This window comes from Chinchilla lanigera, unplaced genomic scaffold (assembly GCF_000276665.1).
Source record: "Chinchilla lanigera isolate Chin_1 unplaced genomic scaffold, ChiLan1.0 scaffold00026, whole genome shotgun sequence".
NCBI lineage: Eukaryota > Metazoa > Chordata > Mammalia > Rodentia > Chinchillidae > Chinchilla > Chinchilla lanigera.
The window spans coordinates 25,648,215-25,667,438 of NW_004955427.1; the positions used below are offsets into that span (position 1 = coordinate 25,648,215).

A 19,224-nucleotide genomic window follows, 5' to 3' on the forward strand; every position below is an offset into this window, starting at 1 on the left:
GTAAATAAATTTTATGACAAACTTTTGTATGTCTCCATATTCAAAGCATACCCATTGACCTGTATATTTGGTGATAATTCTGATAATCTTGAACTTTAGTTATATTTCAAGACTGGCCTTCCTCTGCAGGCTTAAGGATTTAGGAGTGAGTGTTTACCAGGTTTTGAAGAGGAGGTGTTTTTACTGCTACAAGGTGGGAGGCTATTTTTAGACCCATCAGATGGCTTATTTTTTAAAAGGTTGTGCGTGGGGAAGAATGAGATTTACTTTTTATGTATTCTGGTAATTGTAGCCAGACGTATACATTAACCTGTTTGCTTGGAAGGAAAAACATTTCAGGCCTTATTAATTTTGTTTCTGTAAATATAAATTTAATCACAAGATCAAAGTATAACACTGATTATGGCCCCCTTTTATTTTTTTATTGTTAGCTTTATATTTACAAAAATGGCATATGCTTCTCTATAAAAAGTCAAGCAATATAGAAAGTACAAACAACCTATATCTTATATTGTAAATATGACCTTCATTCCTTTTATCTGTATCTGTATGCATCAAACTAGTATATTGCTGTGAAAGTCAAAGAAAGAAGAGATTTAACCTGGACACAGTAACCAAGATAGTCAGTTGCTACAGGGGATACAGCAAAAATGGGGACCAGGAAAGTCTGGCTTTTTTAACTAGAACAGTCTTGGTGATTTCTGTAATGAAGTTTTTGAGGGGTTCTGGAACAGAAGGCCACATTACAAGATGTCAGGAAAAAACAGGGCCATAAATAGGTAAAGTTAGCAACATGGTATTCTTAATTTTGCTGCAGTTTTAATATTTTCTTAAAAGATGATTTAGGTGTTTAAGAATTAAGACTGGGGGACATGAAGGAACAGTGGGTTCCAACTAAAGGACATAGTGTTATACAATACAAGGGATCTTGTAGGCAAGTTTTCTGGGAAGCCAATCTTCTATAGCATATTATTCATGTGGAAGGTATATGAATAATGGTGTGTTCTAGATCATTGATCTAGATGTGAACATTGAGGCAGTAAAAGGTACTTGTATGTTGGGCTAGGGGGTTTGCTGTATTGAGAAATCTTGACCACAGTAGTTAAACTTTATTGAATCATCAGAAGCTTATACACTATTGAAATTTTTTACAGGTTTTAATGCTAACACTTCAGAATGATCCTCCTTCTTTGGAAACTGGTGTTCAAGATAAAGAAATGCTGAAAAAATATGGAAAATCATTTAGAAAAATGATTTCATTGTGCCTTCAAAAGGATCCAGAAAAAAGGTAAAATATGAGTTAAACTTTATTGTTCTTTTGATCTGATATGTAAACCATTGAGGTAAGTATAAGAATCATGTTCATGTATACAATGGAATTATTTGTTGTGAAGAACCAAATATAAACTTTAACGTATACACAGACCATTATACAAGATTAGCAGTGATTGAATTGATTAGTATCTTCTTTATAGTATACAGTGTGCTCTGAATAGTTCAGCTATTTGCCGGTTAATTTCTTATAACTATAAAATTGTGTTTCATGAATTTTGTATTACTGAAATGACAGGTCAGTGGGATAGGCTTGTTTTCAATTTATACTTCAAATTTTTTTTTTCTTTTTTTTCTTTTAAAGAGTAAAAGAAGGATAACATAGTAGTAAGGGGGGCTTACCATATACTTCAAATTTATAAGTAAACAAATACCTTCATGTCATTTATAATGCAATAATAAAAGCAGTACACATAGCAAATTTATGTTTAGTGTCAAACAACAGTACTGTACTTCTTTCTACATCAGAAAGATTTTAGCAAGTGGATCAAAATGTCAAATAGCTTTCTTGTTGATACAGTACTAGACAGATATTGAATGGCAAATGAAGTAAATAGGAATATCACCTAGTAGAGTGGTATCTTGGCTGATGAATGTTATTCTTTCCATGATTCTGGCTGTAAACCATGTTAAATGAGAACTGAATCAAATTTCCTCGTAAGATCAACGTTGAACCTAATCATTGAATCTGATTTGGTTCTCATCCAATTCAGTTTGTGACTAGAATCATGGAAAGAATTAAATTTGTGAACCAAGCATCTTTGAGGTCACCTAGCTACCTACTCGTAGAGGCAGAACTCGAGTCTCAAAGTTTGGATTCATAATTTAGAGATCTGTTCCTACTGTATCTAATTTTTCTGTTTCACTTGTGTATCAGGTCTCCATAGTCACAGATTCCACATCCACAAATTCAGTCAACCATGGATCAAAAATACTTTGGAAAAAAGTTGTATGTGTACTAAACATGTACAGATTTTTTTTCTTGTTATTTCCTAAATAGTACAGTGTTACAACTATTTACATAGCATTTACATTCTATTAAATATTATAAGTAACCTGGAGATGATTTAAAGTTATGTGGGAGAATAGCTTAGGTTATGCAAATACAATACTGTATCATTTTATGTGTAAGAGACTTCAGCACCTGCAAATTTTGGGGTAGGTGAGGGGTCCTAGAGCTAGTTCCCTTGGGCATACCAAGAAACAGCTGTATATTCCACTGAGCTTAGTAGTAAAAGTTTTTCAGTTTTGTTTTCTTTAAAGAATGGCAAAACTAAGACTTAGACATCCTTGGTTATGCTTCTGGTTATATGTAATAGGACTTCAAAATTTACTGTTGATAATATTGGAAATGATAAGAAAAATAGGCAACAAAGTTCATACCTATGTTTTTAGAATTATTTTTCTTTCTGAGTAAATGGTTAAAACAGGTAAGGAAAACTTACTTCTGCCAAATTAGTTAACTAAAAGAACAAATTCTCTTTTTATAAATGCCTAGACATGTCAGGTAGTATCTTTTAAACTTAAAGGCCCTTGGATGCAAGAAATAATGAAGAATCCATAAATTACAAAAAGAATATCAACTAATCTAGTGGCCACTTTCAGTGGAACACTGGAATTGACACCTTTTTAAAAAAATTTTTATTTTTATTTGTACATGTTTGCGGCATATAATGACTCTCCTCATGGGGAGTTGGTACATGTATAGAACACATCTTAATTCTTTTTTAAATCCCTTTCCTCTACCCTCCCTCTCCACCTCCATCACTTTGTCCCCTCTCCTTTTGTGAAAGATCTGTCTCCCCCCAATTTTCTATTATCTAGCTTTTATTCTGCTCTTTATTTACATGTTGGATTTCTCAGATAAGAGAAATCATGCAATACTTAAACTTGTATGTCTGATTTATTTCACTTAATATTATGGTCTCAGGGTGAATTCATTTTCCTACAAATGACTCAAATTTATTCTTCTTTATGACATAGTAGTTCTCTGTGTATAAATACCACAGTTTAAAATGCAGTCGTCTGTTGATGGTCATATAGGCTGCTTCCAAGATGTTGATATTGTGAGTTGTGCTGCTATGAACATGGATATGCATGTATCACTGTAATAGGATATCTTTAAGTCTTTGGAAAAGTTATTTTGAAGTGGAATAGCTGTGTGGAATTGAGATCTTGAGCCTATGCAGAGGGAACTTTGAACTGAGATCCTGCTTAAGGTTAAAATCTTCAGAAATCTATAGCCTGTGAAGGATGCAGAATAAAAACTGTCCATCATTATCACCCACCGACAACATAAGTCTCTTCTCAATAATCTAGGTTTTTGTGAAGTTCTGTAGGTTGAGAGTATAAATTCATACTACCCATGTTATCCACGAACTACAGTAGTAGAAAGAAAGAAAAAATGTTGCCAAGCAATTTTATTTTTGGCTGAAACCAATATTAGAAATGCATGAAAGGAATACTTCCAAACTCCAGGTGCCATGATTTCTGCACAGAATCCCCTACTGAAGATACGATTGCATTCTAAAATTATAATAATACATGGTAAAAAAAAAAAAAATACACTGTGAATTAGAGTTGGCAGACATAAGTAAAAGGATTAGTTCTTCATTTGTCTTTTTGAGACAGGGTCTCGCTATGCAGTTCAGGTTGGCCTTGAACTCACTTTATAGCCCAGGCTGGCCTCTAACTTGCAACAATCCTCCTGCCTCAACCTTCTGAGTGCCGAGATTACAGGCATGCCATGCGCCGCCATTCCCAACTTCCAAGAAATTTAGAAAATGCAGTGATATTTGAAACACTATGAAATACATTTTTTTTTTTTTTTTTTTTCTTTTTCTTTCTGTGCTGAGGATTGAACCCAAGGCCTTGTGCATGCTAGGGAAGTGCTCTGTCACTGACCTGTGTCCCCAGGTGGAAAGAACTCTTCTTTTTTTTTTGGTCTTTTTTTTTTTTTTTTTTTTTGAGACAAGGTTTCACTGTGCAGTTTAGGCTGGTCTTGAACTCACATTGTAGCCTGACCTTAAACTCAGAGCAATCCTCCTGCCTCAGTGTCCTGAGTGGTGGGATTACAGACCACCATGCCTGACCCTGAAATAATGCTTCTTTAAAAATTAAAATTATAATAGAAATTAAAACCATAAGAAAAAACCATGAACATGACAAAAAAATGAAAGAACTTTGTTAGAAGTGAAAAATTAAAAGCATGATGGTGCCTGTCTGCAATCCCAGTACTCTGGGAGACCAAGGCAGGAGACTCACAAGTTTGAGCCAAGCCTGGGCAATTTAATGTTTCAAAATAAAAATGGCTGGAGTTGTAACTCAGTGTGAAATATTCTTGATTGAAATTTATAACTTCATTTTATAATGAGGAAACATCAGACAAACCCAAATGGATGAATACACTAGAAAATATCTAACAAGTATTCATCAAGGAGACTAATGACATGGAGATGGAATGCAACAGAGTGTCCTGCATTAGTGTACTGCAGCAGAACAAAGACAAACTGGGAAAACGGGAGAAATTGGAATAAAGCGTGTAGTTTGGTTAACAGTGTGCACCATTGTTAATATTTTAGTTAGTTCCTTGATAATTATATCATTTCCATGTAAAATGTTAATGGAACCTGGTGAGGGCATATGGGAACTGTGTGCTGTCTGGGATACTCTTTTATAATTTTGAAATTGCTTCAAAATAAGTATGTAGAAAAGCAACCTGGGAAATGTAGGATATTTAATTCAGTTTATAAACCAAAATTAAACTTTGTTTAACTAAAACTGTGTTTGTGAATGTGTGTATATGCGTACTTGTATACATTGAATATCCCTTGTCTGAGATGCTTGGGACTAGAAGTGTTTGGAATTTCAGATATTTGGATTTTGAAATTTTTTATATATGTAATGAGATATTTTAGGGGGTGGAACCAAACTTTAGGTACAGTGGCAAGCAGAAACACTGAAATGACACCTAGGATTTGAAGACAGATTTATTTACATCGATGGGCACTGATTGGGATCATTCCCACAGTATGAGGCACTGAGCTCTGGTGATCCAGGGCTTATATGCGATAAGCAAGCAGGAAGTACAGAGGCAGAATAGCTTGTCAACTGTGGATTAGTTTATACAGTATACTTTATAGTGACCATCTATGCATCATAGTGACCAGCTGTTTCTAAGAGACAGGAGCAGCCAGTGAAACAGGAACCTGGGCAACTAGAAACTGAAGTATACTGGCTGGGGAGCATTTTCGGCAGTGTAAACATAAAGTTCATATTTCATGTATACTGAAGATCATTTCATACAGTGTTGTTGATAATTTTATGCATGAAACAAAGTTACATGGCATGAGATTTTCCATGCTAAGTGGTATCATCTTGGCACACAAAAAATTTTTCATTTTGGAGTATTTTGAATTTTGGGCTTTTAGATCAGTAGTACTCAACTTGTATATGTGTAAATACAGAAATACGTACATATACATATACACTTACAAATTTATCAGGAGAGACTAGAGAGAATATAGGGAAAGCTTAATTCAAAAAAGTACTAGTGGAGAATTTTCCATTATTGAAGACCTGTATCTTCAAAGATCCATCTCCTCCAAATTCTAAGCAATATTGTAAGCTTCTTATGTGCAACCTTAGGAAACAGATCACTTACTAAAGGATAGCAGGTAACCTAACAACTTCTATAACCACAGTTGAGACAGCATCCAGGTTTTTTTTTTTTTTTTTTTTTTTTTTTTTTAAAAAAGTCTTGTCATGCACTTCAGGCTGGCCTTGAGCTCACTTTGTAGCCCAGGCTGGCCTCAGACTCGAAGTGATTTTCCTGCCTCAGCCTCCCGAGTGCTGGGATTACAGACATGCGCCACCAAGCCCAGCTCAAGCCAGCCTATAATTAAATAGTACTGAGAGAAAATAACTGCTGACCCAGAATTCTCCATTTAGTCAAACTCATTCAAGAGTGAGCAAGATGCTTTTTACCCCCAAATTGAGTTTTCCAGTCATGTCACATCACTTAACTCTTATAAAAGTTATGTTTTTAGAAGAAAGAAATGAACCTTGGAGAAAGGAGTAAATAGTGAAAAAGCTAAGTTGGGAAAATTCTTGAAACATACTGAAATCTTGACTGAATGGCAGAATAAGTATAGTAATGTCTGATTTCAGTTTGCATAGCACTTTCATATATAGTCACCTTCTTGATCTTTATAATCTCAGAAACACTGGTTTTCAAGCTTGAATGCACTTTGGAACTAGCTGGGGAAATTTTAAAACTACCTGTGTTTTGCTCCCAAACATTCTGCTCTAATTGATGGTTTTAAAATACCTCCCAAATATTCTAATGCATTGTGGTGTTTAAGAACTACAGCTCAGGCTGGGAGGTACTTCAGTAGTGGAGCACCTGCTTAGCATATGTGAGGCCCTGGCCTTAGAAAACAAGTAAAACTGTTGCTCTGGAGACTTGGGTACATAATAATGAACCTTGGAGTGATTGTGATTTTTGCAGAATTACATGATCAGTATGTGATAAGATTGGGTGTGGATTTTTAAGTGTAAAATTCTGCATACTGAATTCTGATACTTTTTAAAAAACTCATAAGAATGATGATGAATTTACAGAACTATGAAAAATTGTACATAACTGAGTTAAAAACTGAGTTGTGGTTAAATCTGCAGAATCTACTTCACTTTTAGAGTATCCAGTGTTTTAAGGGAAAGTGTGAAATCTAATTTTAAGAATCTTAGTTGCTTTAATTTGAAACCTGTCCAACAACCATATAGCAAGAAATGGGGCCTTGATTAGGTCTGTTTCACCTTTATAAGTTTAAATATACTTTTTATGCTTTGGTAAAAATACTACATAAATATTGTCTAGCTTTTTAGGAAAAATACATTAGAGCCACTACGAAATCATTCTTCCAGAAGCAACATTTCACTAATGAATTTTCCAAAGAATCTATAATAATTATTATCAGAATCCTTCTACTTTGAGTTTTTTATTCTACTCAGTGTCTTGTATGAGGATTATCCTACTTTTTTATTTTTATTTTTTTAGTAAGGTAAGTAAAGTGGAATATACTGAATTTTTATTTGGCTTCTCAAGAAATCATTTTCTCACTTTTGAAAGTGGAAACTCATATTACACTTGAATTAACTGTAAAAACTTTCTTTTCTGGTTTTAGACCAACAGCAGCAGAACTTTTAAGGCACAAATTTTTCCAGAAAGCAAAGGTAGGAAATTTTAGCACCTCAATATATGAACATATGTTCACTGCTCATAGGTTGCATTTCTTAAGGTGATTATGTTTGGAAGAATGATGGTAGATAAAGTAATTGTTGAGGTCACTATGTATATGCAATCTTTGGTAATGAAGATGCTTTGGAATTTAGTAAATGTATATTTTTTGTATAAATTAAAGGTAGGATTGAACTTACAGCATTAAAGAGTATTATTTTTGTCATTGTTCTCTCATGTCAAGATTTACTAACAAATTAGCAAATATCTCATTTTCCAAAGGTAGTAGTTGGAAATGTGAGACTAATAAAGGTACATGTAAATCAGTCTTTGCATAGACAGTGACTCACGCAGCACACTGAAGCTCTGTCTCAATTTATAAAACCTTGGCAGTGCTGTGCTGTAGAAGCTTTAGAGTAAAAGGATGGGACTTTACATCAAACTTAATAAATCAGTTACTGTACTGTGTATGAACTTTTCTCTGTCAGTGTTTTGAGTCAATAAAACTTCTTATGAGAAGACATGCTTATTTTTTTCCCTCCAGAATAAAGAATTTCTTCAAGAAAAAATATTGCAGAAAGCACCTACCATTTCAGAAAGAGCTAAAAAGGTAAATGGGGATTTAACTCATTTTTCTTAGGAAACTGCTTCAGGTAGATTTACTTTATTTTTGTATTTTGGAAGTAAATGTTAATTAATACTCTGTTAATAGAAATTTATATTACTCATTTTCTTTCAACTCTTCTAAAACACTGTTTGGTACATTCATTCAGCAAATATTATTAATCTATAGTATGCCTGGATATTAGTCTGTTGTCTATCAGAATAAAAAGAGACACTGGACAATATTGGTAAGGTAATTTATCCCCTACTTCTAACTTCTAGAGTGAGTTGTATTTTTATATGGCATGTATAGCATTGAATGTAAGTCATGGTATCCTTTTATTTTTTAGCTCCAAACTTTCAGAAAGACCACAAGAATTTCGTTATGAATATATAATTTCTTTTTCTTTTTGCATTTAAAAAAAATTTTATTGGTACATTTTAGGTATACATAGTAATCACATTCATCATAGGGAATTTGTACCTGCACATGATACATCTTGATTCTTTTTTTTTTTTTTTTTTTTTGTCGTTTTGAGACAGGGTCTCGCTGTGCAGTTCAGGCTGGCCTTGAGCTCACTCTGTAGCCCAGGCTGGTCTCGAACTCGCAACGATCCTCTTGCCTCAGCCTCCTGAGTGCTGGGATTACAGGTGTGTGCCACCACACCCAGTGGTCTTGATTCTTTTTTTTTCCCATTCCCTTCCCTTCTTCAATGCCTCTCCCCCTCATTTACAAAAGCTTTGTTTCTGTTTTTTCCTTCTATTCTTTTTTTCTTTTCTTTCCTTTTTTCCTCCCCACTCCCTTGTCCCCCTTCTCATTTGAACATTTTCTTTCCATTTCCCAGTATCTATTACACATTTTTTTCCTCACTTTATTTTTGGTTTTTCATGCCAGAGAAACTGTGGTACTTAAACATGTGTGTCCAATTTATTTCACTTGAGTATGGTCTCAATTTAACTGGAAATGTCTGAAGCTTATCTGTTTAGCTGGAAATGTCTCAAGCTTAACCTTCTTGAATATATAATTTCTAAAATCTCTATGCTTATAATATGAGCATAGGAAATTCATTAAATTCTCAGGACAAAATATGTGAGTTTTTCCCTTCCAGTAGGTAGAAAATCCTCCTTTCCCCCTACTCTTCTTTTTTCAAAGCAGTCTTATTCAGTGTGAAGGAAATGAGGTGTCTGGCGATACAGACTTGAAACAGAAGGTAAAACTCTTATACTTCAATGTAATTCGGACAGTGGTAGGATTAGTCAGGAAGCGAGAGTAATTTTAATAGTGGCTTATTCTCTTTGATAAATCTCAGTTTTTGGAATTACGATATTACCCAGAAAGTTTTGCTTTATAAAGAGCCATAAAAGTATATTAAATACTTTGAAATTATATTTTTATTAAATACTAAATATTTTTATTAAATACTAAATAAATTATATTTTTATTAAATACTAAGAGCACAATTAATTTGTCTCTACCCTAGAGATGTAGCTTTCCACAAATGTGATCGCTCAAATGTAGTTATTAGGGGCCATTTTTCCTTTCTGAGGAGTTCTGTAGAAGCACCAACAAACTACTGTTTTCTGTTTTCCTATACTTCATTTATTCCACCTCCCAATTAGAAGTTCTCTCACCTAAAAATCTTTTCATTTGCTATATTTTTTCCTGGGATGTTCTTCCTTTTATCAGTGCTTACTATTCATGGTTACACATCAGAGTCACCAGGGGACTGGAAAAACAAAAAGAAAAGAAACACAAGTAGTGTCACTCCAAACTGATTGAAAGTAAATCCCTGGGGCATGGAGCCTGGAAGATTACTGTCCTGGGTAGCCACTTGCTTAAACACTCACTGGACTCATTCGTCCACTTCAAGTCAGCTCTCACACAAGTAGCACTTTCTTGGAATAGTCTTCTCTGACTACGTTAACTGAAATAGTTCCCTCCCACTGTTTTCTCTTCCTTCCTTTTTAAAAATTTTTCTTTAATAAGCTTATCACCATCTCATATTTTGCAGATGTTTTGTTCTATTTCTACCAGTAGAACAAACTTAATGAGAACAGGAGCTTTTGTTCATTGCTATGTTTTCTCCAAATAATTTGAATACATACTAAATGATGTTCATAGTTGTTTGCAGTGAATTCCAACTGAGGTGATTTAGTATCTGTTTGGAGTTGATTGAATATCTGTAGTCATTTAAGAGTGAGGTTCAAAAAGATAGCACTGTGAATACTTACATTTATTTCCATTCTCTGCTTGTTAAAAGAACTAGTAAGAGAATAAAAAGAAAATTGATAGGCTTCCCAAATTGTGAGAGAATAGATATGAAAATTGCAACCAATTTGCCAAGATTAAGAGGACTTGGTAAGTTAGAGGAGTTTAAATGCTAAGCCAGCACTAAAGAAAGCTAAGAAGCTACCTTATGCAACACAGCCCCCACAAGGTAAGGGAATTAGTAGTACTATTTACTTCCAGACACCATCATTTATAATAACCAAAAAGTGGAAACAACTCAAATGTTCATCCAGTAATGAATGGATTATGTAAGATATGCTGCATTCATGCAATGAATATTGTTTGGTAGTAAAAAAATGAAGTACAGAGATGCTCTACTTAAGATGTTTTGACTTAAAAATTTTTTGACTTTATGATTGTGTGAAAGTGAGCAGAAACCGTACTGCAAATTTATTTTCCTAAAGTATGCTAAAGTATGTAGTCCTGTTCCCTGAAGACGCTGGGTAGCAGCAGTGAGCTGCAGCTCCGTCAGCCTTGCAGTTGTGAGAGGAAGCACCTGGTAGAGTGTTATTAACTATGATACTCATTAGGTTAGGGATTTCCATTAGGTTAAAGGGATTTCCAGCTTACACTGTATCTAACTTACAGGTTTATTGGAACACAACTCCATCAGAAGTCTAGGATCATCTGTACTAACACATGCTACAACATGAACTTTAATAATATTTTGCTGGCAAAAAAAGGCACTTACAAAAAAAGCATGAATTACATAATTCTACCTGTATGAAATATTCAGAATAGGCAAATGTATAGATGTAAAGAAGAATAGTGGTTTGTCTAGGGCTGGGGATGGTTAGAGAAAAATGGACTGACTGCTAATGGCTGTGGTGTATTTGGGGGACAGTGATGACAGTGTTCTAAATTTGGCTACAGAGATGATTGCAAAACTGATTATACAAAAAATCATTGGATTGTAATGTTTTAGTGGCCCGATTTTATTATATATCAAATATGTCAATAGCAGTATTATTTTTCAAATGAACTTTCAGAAAATATTACTACCATCAACAAAAAGCTTATAGAGCTGGATGTGGTGGTGCATGTCCATAATCCCAGCCCTTGGGAGGCTGAGGCAGGAGGATCGCTGTAAGTTTGAGGCCGGCCAGGGTCCATATAGTGAGTTCAGGACCAGCCTGAATTGCATAACAAGACTCTGTCACAAACAAACAAACGAAACAAACAACTCATAGAAATTAAAAAATATATAAGTGAAAAAAAATTTAATACAAAGTTTGTAAGATAAAGTTGAGGAAACTTCCCAGAAAGGAGAGCCCAAAAGCCTAGAAGTTGGTATCAGAAGAGAAAGGATGAAAATAGTAGAGGATCATTTGAGAGAGTTCACTTGAGCAAAAAGATTTCCAGAAGTGAGAGAAACAGAAAAAGGAAATCATTGAAAAGAGAAGTTGAGAAAGATTTCCACTACTAATAGTCATATGTTTCCAGATTGAAAGAGTACCTAGGTACTCAAGGTACTGGCACAGTGGATAAAAATAGGTGAATCCTAATAATGCACTGTGCACTGTGATAAGTCAATACTGAAGGGAAGAAAGAAGATCCTATAGGTTTCCAGAGAGGAGACGAAATGTCATAAACAAGATCAGGAGTCATCTACATTCAGTAATACCTGTGCTAGGTCACAGTGAAAGTATTTATCTTTAAAATTATGAAATAAAATGGTCATTTTTTTGAGATGCAGTCTTGCTAATTTGCCCAGGCTAGTTTCACATTTAGTCTTCCTGCCTCAGCTTCCCAAGTGCTGAGATTATACATGTATGCCACTGCATCCAGCGTGAAATAAAATTGATTTCTAGACTTTTTTGTTTTCTCACCCCAAACCAGATCATGAATGAAGTATGGTGATGGAATCGGGTTGTTTAGAAATGTCTGGTTTTAATTAATTGTGTTGTCAGGGTTTATATCTCATAAAATCAATGATTGAAGTCAAAGACAAAGGAGGAATGTTTATTAAGAAGAGAGAAATAGCTCTCAAGAGTTGGGAGTGGACCTGAAAGCCCGTTGCCAAGTGGACTCTATGTCTCGAAGTTTTTATACCAAAAAATGATCAAGGCTCAGGCCACTCTGAGTTAGACTAAGGGCAACTTAGAGTAGTAAAATGAGCTTCCTTAAGGAAGGACTTTTTTTTTGTCTTTTTGAGACAGGGTCTTGCTGTGCAGTTCGGGATGGCCTTGAACTCACTTATGTAGCCCAGGCTGGTCTTGAACTCACAACGATCCTCCTGCCTCAGCCTCCCAAGTGCTGGTATTACAGGCGTGCGCCACCACGCTCGGCCAAGGAAGGACTTTTTCAGGAAGGTGGCACTAACAGAATGTGATAAGAGGAGATCTCTCCAGCTGAGAGAATAGATAGTAAGCTTGAGGTTAACAAAAAAGACACACATCAAAGAGCCCTATACAGTAGGGTTCAGCAGTGAGTAGCTTATATAGAATTGTGCTAAGAAAACACCAAATATTGATCTAACCAAAATTATAATACATCAAGAAAAGTGCCTGCCCAGCAAGTGCAAGGTTGTGACTTCAATCCCTGGTACCGGAAAAAAACCAAAAAAAAAAAAAAAAAGTTAAATTCTCGTCTTCTGTAGGTGGGAGTTCCATAGGTAATTCCTAAAACAAAACAAAACGCAAGGAGTAATGTTATACACACATTGGAGGGATGTGTACAAATTGAAAAGAATAAGCTAAAATGAGTTAAAAGTGGTTGCCTGTGGGGAAGATGGAGGTTAGAAATTGCTGTTTTCTTAACAAAAGATTCGTAGCTCAAATACTGTTGAAGCTATATGCAAGTCTAATTGTTACTTAAAAATTAAAGAGAAAAGAGCATACTTCTTGGGTTTATTTTGGGGGATTCACATTGCCCCCCCCCCCCCCCCCGTTTCCTTAAATGCCTTAGGCCATTAAAACAATCAGATTTGACCTGTGACTTCACATGAGTATTTTACACTGTTGGGATTCAGATTATAGAATGTTGTGACTAAGGACATAGTGGACATTGGGAATAGAGAGCTGGTGAGGGATGGGTTTACTTAGGAGGATAATAGCTACGTAGTTCATTGGTTAAAGTGATAGAAGGGAGAGAAACTTTCCTGTTTAGTAAAGGTAGACCACATAACCCATGTCTTCTAATGAGCAGGTCCGGAGAGTACCAGGGTCCAGTGGTCGTCTTCATAAGACAGAGGATGGAGGCTGGGAGTGGAGTGATGATGAATTTGATGAAGAAAGTGAGGAAGGGAAAGCTGCAATTTCACAACTCAGGGTAGGTTTTGTTCTGTATTCTTCAGCTAGGATTTTCTGTGGGTCGTTATTTATATTCTAACTAGCTAAACTGTAAAGAATAAAAGTTTTACTGATAGAATATCTTTAAACAGCTTGTTAGTAGGAGCCCAGGTAATTTACATAGAAAATAGGATTGGTATATTTGTTTGACTGTGGTAAAATTTAGAGTACATAACAAGTCCAGAGATGAAAAATATATCCTAGATGAAAATACACTGGATAGGATTAATGGCCCAAGTACACATTGCCCAAGAAAAGAATGTTGAAATTGAAGGCTTTCTGAGAAAAATCTTTGTTCCTGAAGCCTGGTTATCCTTCTACTTGAAGAAGAGCAGTGCACCAACTTCTTGTTTAGTTGTTATATCGTGGATGTGTGTCTTAGGTGTCTGTGTGTGTGCACGCATATGTGTCGTGAGTCTGCTGGTGATGATTTCTTCATGGTTTTGTGTCTGAAAAGATCCTTCATTCACCTTTGTTTTGAAGAAATCTGTTTGTAGTTTGTAGATTTCCAGATTGACGGCCTTTTACTTTCAGTAGCTGCCCACAACAAATATTTACTGTTTTATTATAGGTCAGATATTCTTGTAGGATTTTAAGAGGTATCAAATATGGGCATAATTTTTGCCCTCAAAGACCTTTCAGTTAACTGAGAGAGCAAATATCATACATGTGAAAAGGTAAATGTCTTTATAAAGTGTCTTTTTAAATTTAATTTTGCATTCCTTATGTGGTAATTTTTAAATGTTTGTTATTTTGTTATTAAATTGTATCACTTCCACGTTTTCATAAATTAAGCCCCTCTATTGTGTGGGTTTAACATTTTAAAAATAACTTTAAAATAAGTATGTTACCTCAGTGCTCTCAATAAAAGCTCATTTATCATTGGAATCATTCTAACCTTAGTGTGACTGAAAATATATACTTTATTGATAAAATATTTGTATATCTTTATGGGGTACAGTACAGTAATCTGGTACCATATGTAATCTATACCATATGTAATGATCAAATCAGGGTAATAAGCACTTCTATCTCTTCGAACATCATGCATTTCTATGTGTTGGGAATTTTGTACTCTTCTAGCTGCTTTGAAATATATCATGTATAAGTCTATCATTTGAAGATATTTTTCTACCATCTTCTTGCTTCTGTGTTTTCACTTAGAAATATGGTGACATCCTTTTTTCATAAGTAACATTTCTTTATATTTTAGTTGTTTTTAAGATTTTTTTTTTCAAATGGTTTAAAACAACTTGTTTATGCTATACTGAGGTGTATTTTTATTTTCTTTTTAAAAACTAGGTGTATTTTTTGTGTTTCTTGAGCTTGGGATTTGTTGAACTGCTTAGATGGTTTTTATGAAATTTGGAAATTCTTTACCCATTATATCTTCAAATATTTTTTCTGTCTTACAGTAACATGTATATTATACTAAAAAATGGTCTTCACAGCTCACTAATTCTCATTTCAGTTTTTAAAAATTCTACTTTCTTTCTGTTATTCTCATATAGTTTCTGTGCTGTCCTTCAAATTCATTAACTTCTGCAGTATCTAATTTGCTTCTAATCCCATTCACCCTGTTTTCATGTCAGGCATTGTAATAGGCTAGAAGAGTTTTTTTTGTTTTGTTTTTTGGTTTTTTTGGTGGTACTGGGGATTGAATGTGGGACCTTCAAACCAAAATACATCTGAAGCCCTTTTTTAAACGTTTTGAGATAGCATCTAAGTTGTCTGGCTGAGTTCAAACTTGGGAGCCTCCTGCTGGCTCAGATTTGAGAGCCTCCTATTCTAGAGTGCTGGAATTACAAGCATGTACCACCATCCCTAGTTATACTTAACTTTTAAAAGATATGTAATTCATTTGTAATGACTATTTTAATGTCTTTTTCTGCTAATTCTAATATCCATGTTGGAATGAGTTCTGGATTAGTTTTGTGTGGTTGATTATTTTCTTCCTACTGGCATGAGGAATGTTTTCCTGTCTGTGCATAAACAGTAATCTTTAATTGGATGGCAGATATTCTGAATTTTACCTTTGTGTATGCTAATAATTTTGTATTGTATAAATCTTCTTGAGCATTGTTCTGAGACAATAAAGTTAGTTGGAAATACGATATTTTTCCTAATCTCATGTTGTTTCCTCATGTACATTTATTGATGTGTTCTTTTGAATACTCTAGGGACCTTCTGCAGATCTCTAGGGTTCTCGCTGTGTAGCACTTTGCATCCAGTACTTTGTCTTTTCTGCCTTGGTCTCCCTGGTCTCTTATCCAGGCAGTTCACTGGATTGCATTTAGGCTCCTTCCCTGGAAAGCTCCATACCCTGCAAGAATCATCTTGGCAGTGTGCTGGGGCAAGTGTAACCACTTCTGTTTTCTGTGTTTGAGGGATCACTCTTTGTCTTTGACTACTGTCCAGTGGATTAAAAACCTTTGCTTTGTATATTTTGTCTTTTTTTCCTCCTCTCTTTTCTTTTCATCCTTCCATCCCTTTCTCCCTCCTCTTTAACTTTTATCTTACCTCTCTTCCCTTTTTCCTTCCTCCTTCCCAAGTCCCTTCCTTTCTTTCCTCCCTCTCTTGCTCCCTTCCCTCTCCTCTTTTCTCCCTCAAGGGTAAATCTAGTCCTTGTCTTTTGTCTGCAGTTGTATTTTAAGTGAATATATATCTTGGTTACTCTTCTGTCCTTGCTGAGACAAAATACCTACCCAGTGACCAAAATTAAGGAAAGAAATTTTATTTAGCTTACAGTTTGTGGAGGTTTCAGTCTATAATCAGCTGGCTCCAAGGTTGGGGACTGGGAAAGCAAGAGCAAAAAGGGGAGGGGAGCAAGCCTCTTTTCCCTCCTTATATTTTATTGCAGGCTGTTGGCCCAAGCCCACACCATCTCCAGGCCCTCCTCTTGCAGAGGCTCAGGATGAATACAAAGTAAAGACCCTGGCTCCCTGCTGAGTCACATAGTTAACCTTCTAAACTTCTGGAGTTGACACAATGAACAACATCCTAGAACAGGAAGGGCATGTCCTTTTCACCCCAAGATGTAGAACTGCTGAGTTATTTAGTTAAGCTTCTAGACTCCTCAAGTTGACACAATGTATCAAGCATAGTAACTGCACTCCAATATAAAAAGAACTAATCCAGGTTGCCTTTGAGTACAATTTTGACTGCTCTGAGTTGTGGGTAGCATTGGCAGGAGAAAGAAAAAACTTCAGACAAATCTTGAGTCCTTTTATTATGATTATTTTAATAGTTGATATGCAGGAAGTTTTGAAATTCTTGTAGACACATTAGAGGACTGAGCAAGTGAGTAAATATCTTGGGAGCCAAGACTCTAATGATGACACAGGAGAAATATAAATATGAAACAGGACGAAATGAGAAAGAATCTTGGGATGGTTGTGAATTATCGGTTGTATCAGTTACGGTTCACGAGAGGAACAGATTTAATATTTTATATGTACGTAAAAATGTATATATATGCAATATATAAAGCATTTATAAGTTTAGCTTAAAATAGCCAGCTGTGGAGTCAGTTGTGGAGGAATGCATGCTGGAAAGCTGAAGGATTCAGTAGAAGAACCAGGGATCCTTGAGAAATAGTTGGTTTCAGGGCTTGGGAAAGAGAAATAGAAGCTGAATCAGGAACCTGTGAGTGCTTTCTAATTATAAATCAATATATCAATAAAGGGAAGGGGATGTTCTTCACTCCATAGACTTCCAAGTGGTGAGTAGTATATGTGGAGGAATGTTGGAGATAGAAAAATCATCATTTTTCAACTCTTGTAATTGAATCAGGGAAGAATCATCCCTGGGTGTTATATAAAGGGGGACAGTTTCATGAGCAGGGTATTTTCAAGGTCTTAAAGTGTCCCTTAGCAGTAAGAGAAAAAGTTAGCAAATACATTCTAGAGCAGTGGTGATGAACCTATGGCACACATGTTACTTTTCTTTTAAGGTAGATGTTAATGTAGAGTTGTTTTTTCTAAACTAAAACTGCAATATTCAGATTTAATTGCAGTGTTGGCGCTTTTGGGTTGCAGTTTGGCAAATGGGCTCTGAAAGGTTCATTATCACTGTGCTAGAGGATTTGGAAAGTTTGTTGACCAAGTGATTAAAAATAATCTCTCCAAGTAAGGGGCAGATGAATAGTTCATAGCTGAAGAAGGACATGTCATTACATAGATTCCCAGCTGGAAATTCATATAAGTCAAATCATGCAAAAGCATCAGACAAACTCCACATGAAAGAATTCTATCAAATAGAGTATGTGGAATTAGGGGTTGCTATATTCTTTTTACCTCCACAGTACTGTAGATTGATTCTAGGGCCTCGTGTGTATGAGATGTAATAAGAAAATATAGTGAATGTTGAAATATTTATTATGGTAAAAGACACAGTGCCATTAATATCCCTCAGAATATTCCCCTTTGCTTTGAATACATATATCCCATCATTTTTGCCACTTTCTGAAATAGTTCTACAGGCCCTTTTCTGTGAGTGTCTTTAGTTGCACTACTGTAGCTGTCTTGATGCTGCACTCATTTTGACTTTGGGAAAAATCCAGAAGTCGCACAGTGTCAGATTTGGTGAATAAAATGGATGAGGATGCACTATAATGTTTTCACAAGTCTGCTTTTCTGTTGAATGACCTTTGGCAGCAGCATTCATATTTTTGTAAAGATACAAAAGGTGACTTCCAGCACTACTTCAGAAAGTGGCAAGAACAATGGGATAAGTATGGGGAGTAGTTAGAGGAATATTAATGGCAGTGTCTGTGTTATTATGGTCTTATAATGTCATAAATTTTTATTTTTAATATTTGTAATTTATTTCTTAATCAGATTTTATTGGTATATTTTAGATATATATTTATATATCTAAACATATCCATAATAATCACATTCATCCTAGAGAATTTGTACCCTGTATATGAAATAACTTGTTTTTTTTCCCCATTTCCCTGCTCCCCTCCCCATTTATAAAAGCTTTGTTGATGTGTTTTCCTTCTTTTCTCATTTTTAAAATTTTTTTCCTTTCCGTTCACTTTTGTGTTGTTCCCCTTCCCATTTGAACATATTTTTTTCTATTACAAAGTTGATTATACATTTTGATCGTTATTTACTCTTTTGGTTTCTCACCAGAGAAACTGTGGTATTTACACATTTGTGTCCAATTTATTTAATTTAGGAATATGGTCTCAAGGTCCATCCAATTTCCTAGAAATGTCTTGAGCATATCCTTCCTTATGGCAGAGTAGTACTCCACTGTATTTATTTATTTATTTTAAAAATAAAAGGAGGAAAATATTAACAGACAGTCAACATTTTACAAAATAGCAAAGGAACAGTACAGACAGTACAGAGTTACAAACAGAGTGGTAGGGAATTAACAATGCTTGTTGTATTACATATTGATATCTTCAAAGTGGTTTCTCATGAAAACAGATATACACATACAAAGCTGATCAACCAAGG

The 19,224-nt window shown here is 35.0% G+C and overlaps 1 protein-coding gene across 3 annotated transcripts in view; it reads left to right on the top strand.

Annotated features, from left to right (window-relative positions):
* The window catches only part of Oxsr1 (oxidative stress responsive 1), a 120,702-nt gene that overhangs the window by 72,560 nt on the left and 28,918 nt on the right, over positions 1 to 19,224 (top strand). For all 3 annotated transcript variants that reach the window (XM_005386597.2, XM_013515207.1, XM_013515206.1), the window contains 4 exons: positions 1,155 to 1,288; positions 7,518 to 7,566; positions 8,115 to 8,180; positions 13,611 to 13,733. In XM_005386597.2, the coding sequence (XP_005386654.1) occupies positions 1,155 to 1,288; positions 7,518 to 7,566; positions 8,115 to 8,180; positions 13,611 to 13,733 (372 nt within the window). The remainder of the gene's footprint in view (positions 1 to 1,154; positions 1,289 to 7,517; positions 7,567 to 8,114; positions 8,181 to 13,610; positions 13,734 to 19,224) is intronic.